The sequence below is a fragment of the Triturus cristatus genome, chromosome 2_1 (assembly GCF_964204655.1).
Source record: "Triturus cristatus chromosome 2_1, aTriCri1.1, whole genome shotgun sequence".
NCBI lineage: Eukaryota > Metazoa > Chordata > Amphibia > Caudata > Salamandridae > Triturus > Triturus cristatus.
Window position 1 is genome coordinate 987,419,265 of NC_140581.1, and position 9,890 is coordinate 987,429,154.

Sequence of the window (9,890 nt, forward strand, 5' to 3'; positions counted from 1 at the left end):
CAAGCAAGCGCTAGATAAGCACGTCCATTTGACTCATCATGCCCATCAATGATCAGCTTGTGCTTGTAGCCTGACTTTAAAATGGCAGCCAGTTTAGTTCTTCATATATCATGAGGAACACGAATAAACATCTGTTATTCAGCACCAAGATACCCATGGGTGAACGTGCGCTATGTTATGTTACAATCTGAAGCTGTGAAATCTCTCTCTCCCTTTCTGCAAGAGTGGCATTTCATCCAAACGTAGGCTTTGATTCACCGAATATGAATACAAATCCTATATCTATGCCTTTTCATATATTCCCATAATCCAAAAGAGTAAGCCATGGAAATCCAGCAAATAGTAGGTTTCAGTACTCATATTCTTGAGCCATTATATGTACTCCATACAAATGACTGGAATATGAAAGGCAGATATGTGAAAATACTCTTTCCATGAGTCTCTGAATGGCCTAATGTATAGGGGTTTCTGAGTGTTCATCAACTTCAGAAAGAGCTACTGCAAGGAATGTCTCCTTTCTGCTGAGAATTGGAGGTTTACTGAAATAATTTACCGAACTAGTTGGGTGATTACAGGAGTAAATATTACATGAAGACAAAACTGTTACCTAATTTTGACTGTGTGATTCAGGGTCATGAATATTTCATCTGAATATTTTTGTTTTGTACATCTAAGCTCAACTTCAGTGCACACAAATCTTTGTGATTAGCAATTTGGGTTGATTCCACGGATTGTTCTGAATGGCGCAAACTTAGATTCCATCAATGTGTATTGTAGTAGAACCTTCCTTTTTATTAAGAATGTTGCAAGCCCTCCTGGTGCAAGTTGCCAGTCACCCGATGGTGAACCGTGCACCAAAAACCCAGCTGATGAAAGGTGACATATTTAGTTAACCCACCCCTTTTCATAGCTAACAATGCACAGAGATGCAACAAAAAAAAAAAAACAGTAGCACCCGATTTGCATCAAAGGAGTGCACACTGGCAGGTGTCGATCAATTGGGGATAAAATCAGGAAGGACATTAATTCAGACATCTGAGATGGCTTTGGGCAAAAAGGGAAGTGATTATAGGAACTCTACATAGGTCAGAGCGTAAAACCAGAAAAAAATGGCTTGACGGCTGTACGGAACCTCATTAGGGGCATCAACAGAAGTCACCAAAATAACATCCTTACCAACGTTGTGTAATAAGCTTGCTTAGATAATGTAATTTACATTGGATTGCTCAAGGTTATTTATGTGGAAAGGAATACTTGACAAAATATGCACTTGGTACAAACAAATTACTGTCATGTAGCATTTCTAAGGAACTCCATAAAGTTTTCAGGAAAACCAACATGCTCGTATTGGAATTTCGCTGAAAGCAAAACCTGAAGTTCAGAATTATTCAAGGTTAGGAACAGATTCTTACTTTCTTCGCAAGTAATAATTCTTTCTGATCTTTGGTGTGCAGGCAACATTCGAGCATCTTGGATAGTTAACATGTCGCGGTCAAGCGGATGCTATGATACGATAAAAAGCTACATGCTTCCGCAGCAGTCCGTTAGTTGTTTACACCATTTAAACTGTCCCCTATTGCTCGCTGGGAGAGAGGGTTAGAGCCCCCTAACTTCATGCACAAACTCCAAATTCTGCCAGATACTTGTCCACCTGGTAGCCAAAAACAGATACTATTCCACCGCAGATCCAGTGCTGAGAGTAAGAGCCATCTGAGCATTAGTTCCTGACTTATAAGGGGGGGAGGGGGGGTGGGGGTTGGCCTCCTGTACACTACTGCATTTGCCCCCGGTAGCATCTGAAATATTGTCCTTCTAAAAGAGGTTCTTCCTTTCAACCATCATTCACAATCCATGGGTTTTAGAACTATCTGTAAGAATTTTATTATTAACTGAAAAGGATGTGAATCCACTACTTTCTCTTCAGTGGGAACTAAGTACCCCTATTTGGCTCCTTCAGGGTAGGGAAGGAGAGCAGTCTCAAACCTACTCGTGGGAAGTGGTGTAGGCTGGTACCCCTAACTCGTTGGTAAATAAGAACACTACTCAATAAATCATTGTCCAGTCAGTGCCTTGTGCTTTTTCTTATGAAAGGGAATAGCACTTTATTACACACACATTACTAAATAGTACACATTAATTCCAAATGTATACAATCAGGTAGCTGCAAATGCCTTGGGTGACACGTTCAGGACAGTTCACACCCCAAACAAGCCCTGAACCTATAATCACAATACCTTCACCTATTCTAGATACAATATGACAATATGTAAGGGGTGTCATTATCAATAAAGCATGCCTACTTGCTTTGTCAGGGTGTCACCACAGGCCTTCTAAGTCGACAAAATAGAGAAACAAGCATTTACAATGCAATGGTCTCGGCATTGGTAAAGTTAGAGCTATTGGCATTGCTCATGACATTATTTTTGTTTATGTGTTTGTTTTTAAAACATTTAAAGAAACGGCATTGTCATGAGCAATGCCAATAGCTCGAACTTTAACAATGCCGAGACCGTTGCCTTGTAAATGCTTGTTGCATAATGCATACATGCTGAACTGTTGAATCCTGATAAACCTCTACCCACGTCATCTTTGTAGATAGGCAAGGGAGGTTACATGCGTTGGTGGGCTAACAGATTAGACGTCTGTACACTTTGGCCCTTCAGCATGGCAGGACTCCTTACTGTGGCATGCAAGTATTATCAGTACAACCAGCTTTCCAGGGAACATGTAACTTCTGACTTTACGAAAGTCCCCGCAGAAACACAAAAATGGAGGCTGGTAGACAAAATGGAAGAGAAGTAGAGGCTAACTTAACAGAATACATTTTTTACCGTTCAAAACAGTTAGTCTAAAGTAATTTTGCTCTTGCTAAAAAGGCACTTTGCATGTGTTTATCTGACTTACACATACAAATGGCTTTGTGATTGAGGCTTTCATCTTTTAGACTGAGGGCCTGATCACAATTGAAACCTTAATCTGGTTTTAGCTGTGAACTCCTGTTTCAGGCTGAAACGGGATTCCAAAAATGTTTTCCTGCACGTTGGATTAAGGGGCACGGTAGAGCCCGCGCACAGCTCCAGCTGCCAAAAGCAGATGGAGTTAATGCCCGTCAAATGGCCATATAATGGGAAAAATATTCAGAGGCACATTCGGTAAATTAGCATCCCACCTGTTGTCGAACTAAAAACTCAGGATTGCTTGCTAAAGCATGGGTGATACTGTACACTAAAGTAATTTTGGATGCCGAGTACCCATCCTGCCATTAGTGTGCTACTCATGATGAGATATCAAAGGTTAAGAGCAGGTTGATGTGGAGTCTAAATGAATTACATATGAAAAGAAGGAAGGAATTTTGCAGATGGGTTTGTCATCCGCATTAGATTATTATAATAGTCTCTTGGTAAAACAAATTTGGTAAAAATGTCCAATCGTCTTCTTTTTTTCCCCTGAATTAGATTCAAGTTATTGAAAATGATAAACAGTGCCGCTCAGGTCAAGTCTTTACAACACACCTCCGGGGACAGGTCCCTCCTCTTGTGACTACAGATTGTGTAATCCAAGACCAAGGTAATTAACCATGTGACATTAATGCATGCTTAGTAGCCAGTTTATCAATAGAAGTGAATGTAGTTGGACTTATTTTTGTGAATTCCAAATAGCAGCAAATTGAAAAGTAACAACAGGAGTCTGTTTTAGGTTATCATGATCTATTCGTCCTTTGACTAGTGCACCAGTGACAACTCAACAAGTAGAAAACCAGCTAATTTCCATAAAAGATGACATTTGGGCTGACGTTCTGGTGGAGTAGCCGCCCAAACCATAAAATGCACTCCCACAAGAGAAAACATCCCCCCCCCCCCTTCAAATGCACTGTTCATGACCTTATACATGATGTGACCGATGACATCACAATTAAATTGATGACATCACTGGTGACTTTCCGTATAACCTTAACATTGATCTTATTATAATTTACGATGCAAGAATGAGTTCAATATGTTTTCTTTGTTTGAATATGTTTTGTTATTGAATTATGTTTTTTTGTTATTTTGTTATAAGTGTTATGCATTCATCAGCAGTCCATGTGGTGGTCAAGTTGTGGTTTTTGCAAAATCTGATCTTAATTGGACACTGGCTTAAAGCCAAAAATCGAGAGAAGTCCAATCTGTAATCATAAATGCTCTTGTAAAGAAAATTATTAACTGAGTAAAGATGGCCTTATTATAATTTGTTTTGAAAGTTTCCAACATTTTTAAGTATCCTTATATTTTTTATGACCAGAGTCATTCAGTGAAGGTCACATTTTCTAAACATTTGCAGTATCCTCAGTCACATAACAGTTTGGTTTTATTTCTGCATTTATTTTCAATAGAATCATCTTACTCTGCACATATTTCTTGAAGTGTTAATATTAAAGGTCGTTATTTCAGCTTAAAATCGGTTTCAGTGTAATTAACGATCATCTGGTTGGTCATCTCGGAATATCATGATACATAGATTATACAAACTAATTTTTGGAACTCAGTAAATACATTGCTATTTTGTCTTAAATCAGTGTAAGTGAGTGACCTTCCTGGATAAGGCTTAATGTCAACAAATTAGATTTGATGAGTCATGTATTTTACTTTTATTTATCTGTTTATGCTACCGACCCATTAAAATATTACAGACATCACATGTAAAATTTAACATGAAAACAAAAATACGTTTCAAAGCGGACCATGGTATTTCACATTTCTTAAATAAAATAAACATGTTTTGGATCCCAAAGCATTATTTAGATGTATTCCAGATCCATTTCAAATGGCATTTCTCTTCACTGCTAGGATGTTTTCCATGTACCTTTTTGAGACAAACTGTCCATTTCAAATTTCTGTTGCATCTTAACATGGTTGTATTCTAATAAATAATTGAGAACCAAAATGAGCTTGTGCTTTATCATGGCAGATGACTTCTTGTTAATATGGTCATGGTTTTAGGACTGGCTCAAACTCCTTATTTCATTGTAGACTATTCTAGGATTTTTCATCTTGCCATCATTAGTCGTTAACAAAGTGACAAAGCAAGTGAAGGGCATTTATTTTCCACTGTAGCTCCAGAGATATATGAGGCAGTATTACAAGATCATTAACATAAAAGAAACTGCTCACATGACTATCTCCTATATTTTAGGTGAGAATGAACAAGATCAGTCACCCTCTGCACATCCACTAAAAAGTGCCAGAAAAGGGCTATGGTCAGCACGCAACCATTTTTTTTTTGCGGAGTTTTATATAGGGCAAACTTGACCCGAATCAGGTATCCGAGTGCTTTACATAGCACCAGTTACGTTACATGAGGACACACATTCATTTTTGTTTGGCACGGGGAGTGCCTCACTGAGCCATGACCCCCTAGGTATGCGGGGAGGTAGGCTAACCTTTATGGCTTGGATTATAAACAGCCCGAGGAGCAAAATTAAGAGAGGGATCATTCTGTCGAGCTTTGCCTGCCATAGTCTGGACATTTTGTTGTTGCAAGAAACCCACCTGAAAGGGACTGGAATTAGGATGTTGGACAGACAGGGTGTAGAATGTCTGCCCATGTGGGCTTCACCTCAGACTCAAGGGGGATAGGGATTGTGCTTAAAAGTTTGCACCTTTCACTCTGCAGCGTACCTGGGTTTACAGTCAGGGGATATACGAAGGCCCAGTTGGGCACCTGGAATGGGAGAAACATAAATGTGCATGCGCTGTATGTTCCACCTACGTTGAAGGTGCAAACTCTGTCAGAATTGGGGGATGTGCTGCTCCAGTTCCTAGAAGGGATTCCAATACTGGAGGGGACCTCAACCATAGCCTTGATGCCGAGATGCATCGGGATCCCCCTAGAGCATGGGTACTCTCAAACTTTCTCTCGGGGGCCAAATTTACAGTGTGGTCTGTGGCCGAGGGCCGCACTGGTGGGGGCAAGGTCAGAGGGGGAGGGGCGGGCTAAAGCACAAACAAATTGTGACCAGGAGGTTGAACACAGGTCCCTGCAGCAGACGCCTTCGTCCACTGAGCCACCAGACCCGGCATGCACACCTATCTCCCTCTCCCTCTCCCTCTCCCCCTCCCCCTCCCCCTCCCTCTCCCTCTTTCCCCATCTCCCTGCCTACCTCCCTCCCTCCCCCTCCCTCTCCCCCCGTCTCCTTGCCTCCTTCTCTCTGTCTCTCTCTGTCTTCCTTCCTCTGTCTCCCTCCTTCCCTCTCTCCCTCTGTCTCCCTCCCTCCCCCCCTCTGCCTCCCTCCCTCTGTCGCCCTCCCTCTGTCGCCCTCCCTCCCTCTGTCTGTCGTCCTCCCTCCCTCTGTCTGTCGCCCTCCTCCCTCTGTCGCCCTCCTCCTTCTGTCTGTCGCCCTCCTCCCTCTGTCTCCCTCCCTGTCTCCCCCTCCCCGTCCCTCCCTCTCTCCCCCTCCCTCTCCCTCCCTCTGTCTCCCTCCCTCCCTCTGTCTCCCTCCCTCCCTCTGTCTCCCTCCCTCCCTCTGTCTCCCTCCCTCCGTCTGTCTCCCTCCCTCCCTCTCCCTCCCTCTGTCTCCCTCTCCCCCTCCCTCCCTCCCACCGTTTCCCTCCCTCCCCCTCCCTCCCTCCCCCTCCCTCCGTCTCCCTCCCTCCCTCCCCCTCCCTCCGTCTCCCTCCCTCCCTCCGTCCCCCTCCCTCCGTCCCCCTCCCTCCGTCCCCCTCCCTCCGTCTCCCTCCCTCCGTCTCCCTCCCTCTGTCTCCCTCCCTCTGTCTCCCTCCCTCTGTCTCCCTCCCTCTCTCACTCCCTCTGTCTCCCTCCCTCTCTCACTCCCTCCCTCTCTCACTCCCTCCCTCTCTCAATCCCTCCCTCTCTCACTCACTCCCTCCCTCTCTCACTCCCTCACTCCCTCCCTCCCTCCCTCTCTCTCACTCCCTCCCTCCCTCCCTCTGTCTCCCTCCCTCCCTCTGTCTCCCTCCCTCCCTCTGTCTCCCTCCCTCCCTCTGTCTCCCTCCCCTCCCTCTGTCTCCCTCCCCTCCCTCTGTCTCCCTCCCCTCCCTCTGTCTCCCTCCCCTCCCTCTGTCTCCCTCCCCTCCCTCTGTCTCCCTCCCCTCCCTCTGTCTCCCTCCCCTCCCTCTGTCTCCCTCCCCTCCCTCTGTCTCCCTCCCTCCCCCTGTCTCCCTCCCTCCCCCTGTCTCCCTCCCTCCCTCTGTCTCCCTCCCTCCCTCTGTCTCCCTCCCTCCCTCTGTCTCCCTCCCTCCCTCTGTCTCCCTCCCTCTGTCTCCCTCCCTCTGTCTCCCTCCCTCTGTCTCCCTCCCTCTGTCTCCCTCCCTCTGTCTCCCTCCCTCTGTCTCCCTCCCTCTGTCTCCCTCCCTCTGTCTCCCTCCCTCTGTCTCCCTCCCTCTGTCTCCCTCCCTCTGTCTCCCTCCCTCCCTCTGTCTCACTCCCTCCCTCTGTCTCACTCCCTCCCTCTGTCTCACTCCCTCTCTCACTCCCTCCCTCTCTCACTCCCTCTGTCTCCCTCCCTCTGTCTCCCTCCCTCCCTCCCTCTGTCTCCCTCCCTCCCTCTGTCTCCCTCCCTCCCTCTGTCTCCCTCCCCTCCCTCTGTCTCACTCCCTCCCTCTGTCTCATTCCCTCCCTCTGTCTCACTCACTCCCTCTCTCACTCCCTCCCTCTCACTCCCTCTGTCTCCCTCCCTCCCTCCCTCTGTCTCCCTCCCTCCCTCTGTCTCCCTCCCTCCCTCTGTCTCCCTCCCTCCCTCTGTCTCCCTCCCTCCCTCTGTCTCCCTCCCTCCCTCCCTCCCTCTGTCTCCCTCCCTCCCTCTGTCTCCCTCCCTCCCTCTCCCTCCCTCCCTCCCTCCCTCCCTCCCTCCCTCCCTCGGTCTCCCTCTCCCTCCCTCCCTCCCTCTGTCTCCCTCCCTCCCTCCCTCTGTCTCCCTCCCTCCCTCTGTCTCCCTCCCTCCCTCTGTCTCCCTCCCTCCCTCTGTCTCCCTCCCTCCCTCTGTCTCCCTCCCTCCCTCTGTCTCCCTCCCTCCCTCTGTCTCCCTCCCTCCCTCTGTCTCCCTCCCTCCCTCTGTCTCCCTCCCTCCCTCTGTCTCCCTCCCTCCCTCTGTCTCCCTCCCTCCCTCTGTCTCCCTCCCTCCCTCTGTCTCCCTCCCTCCCTCTGTCTCCCTCCCTCCCTCTGTCTCCCTCCCTCTGTCTCCCTCCCTCTGTCTCCCTCCCTCTGTCTCCCTCCCTCTGTCTCACTCCCTCTGTCTCACTCCCTCTGTCTCACTCCCTCTGTCTCACTCCCTCTGTCTCACTCCCTCCCTCTGTCTCCCTCTCTCACTCCCTCCCTCTGTCTCCCTCCCTCTGTCTCACTCCCTCCCTCTGTCTCCCTCCCTCCCTCTGTCTCCCTCCCTCCCTCTGTCTCCCTCCCTCCCTCTGTCTCCCTCCCTCCCTCTGTCTCCCTCCCCTCCCTCTGTCTCCCTCCCTCCCTCTCCCTCCCTCCCTCCCTCTGTCTCCCTCCCTCCCTCCCTCTGTCTCCCTCCCTCCCTCTGTCTCCCTCCCTCCCTCTGTCTCCCTCCCTCCCTCTGTCTCCCTCCCTCCCTCTGTCTCCCTCCCTCCCTCTGTCTCCCTCCCTCCCTCTGTCTCCCTCCCTCCCTCTGTCTCCCTCCCTCCCTCTGTCTCCCTCCCTCCCTCTGTCTCCCTCCCTCCCTCTGTCTCCCTCCCTCCCTCTGTCTCCCTCCCTCTGTCTCCCTCCCTCTGTCTCCCTCCCTCTGTCTCCCTCCCTCTGTCTCCCTCCCTCTGTCTCCCTCCCTCTGTCTCACTCCCTCTGTCTCACTCCCTCTGTCTCACTCCCTCTGTCTCACTCCCTCCCTCTGTCTCCCTCTCTCACTCCCTCCCTCTCTCACTCCCTCCCTCTGTCTCCCTCGCTCTGTCTCACTCCCTCCCTCTGTCTCCCTCTCTCACTCCCTCCCTCTGTCTCCCTCTCTCACTCCCTCCCTCTGTCTCCCTCCCTCTGTCTCACTCCCTCCCTCTGTCTCCCTCTCTCACTCCCTCCCTCTCTCCCTCCCTCCCTCTGTCTCCCTCCCTCCCTCTGTCTCCCTCCCTCCCTCTGTCTCCCTCCCTCCCTCTGTCTCCCTCCCCTCCCTCCCTCCCTCTGTCTCCCTCCCTCCCTCTGTCTCCCTCCCTCCCTCTGTCTCCCTCCCCTCCCTCTGTCTCCCTCCCTCCCCTCCCTCTGTCTCCCTCCCTCCCCTCCCTCTGTCTCCCTCCCTCCCCTCCCTCTGTCTCCCTCCCTCCCCTCCCTCTGTCTCCCTCCCTCCCTCTGTCTCCCTCCCTCCCTCTGTCTCCCTCCCTCCCTCTGTCTCCCTCCCTCCCTCTGTCTCCCTCCCTCTGTCTCCCTCCCTCTGTCTCCCTCCCTCTGTCTCCCTCCCTCTGTCTCCCTCCCTCTGTCTCCCTCCCTCTGTCTCCCTCCCTCTGTCTCCCTCCCTCTGTCTCACTCCCTCTGTCTCACTCCCTCTGTCTCACTCCCTCTGTCTCACTCCCTCTGTCTCACTCCCTCTGTCTCCCTCCCTCTGTCTCCCTCCCTCTGTCTCCCTCCCTCTGTCTCCCTCCCCCTCTCCCTCCCTCCCTCTGTCTCCCTCCCTCTGTCTCCCTCTCTCCCTCTGTCTCCCTCCCTCTGTCTCCCTCTCCCTCCCTCCCTCTGTCTCCCTCCCTCCCTCTGTCTCCCTCCCTCCCTCTCCCTCCCTCCCTCCCTCCCTCTGTCTCCCTCCCTCTGTCTCCCTCCCTCTGTCTCCCTCCCTCTGTCTCCCTCCCTCTGTCTCCCTCCCTCTGTCTCCCTCCCTCTGTCTCCCTCCCTCTGTCTCCCTCCCCCTCTCCCTCCCTCCCTCTGTCTCCCTCCCTCTGTCTCCCTCTCTCCCTCTGTCTCCCTCC

At 50.1% G+C, this 9,890-nt stretch overlaps 1 protein-coding gene across 1 annotated transcript in view; it reads left to right on the plus strand.

Annotated features, from left to right (window-relative positions):
* SEC24D (SEC24 homolog D, COPII component) overlaps window positions 1–9,890 on the plus strand; it is a 553,336-nt gene that overhangs the window by 125,029 nt on the left and 418,417 nt on the right. Inside the window, exon 7 of the mRNA XM_085634340.1 lies at window positions 3,456–3,567. Within this exon, the coding sequence (XP_085490466.1) occupies window positions 3,456–3,567 (112 nt within the window). The remainder of the gene's footprint in view (window positions 1–3,455; window positions 3,568–9,890) is intronic.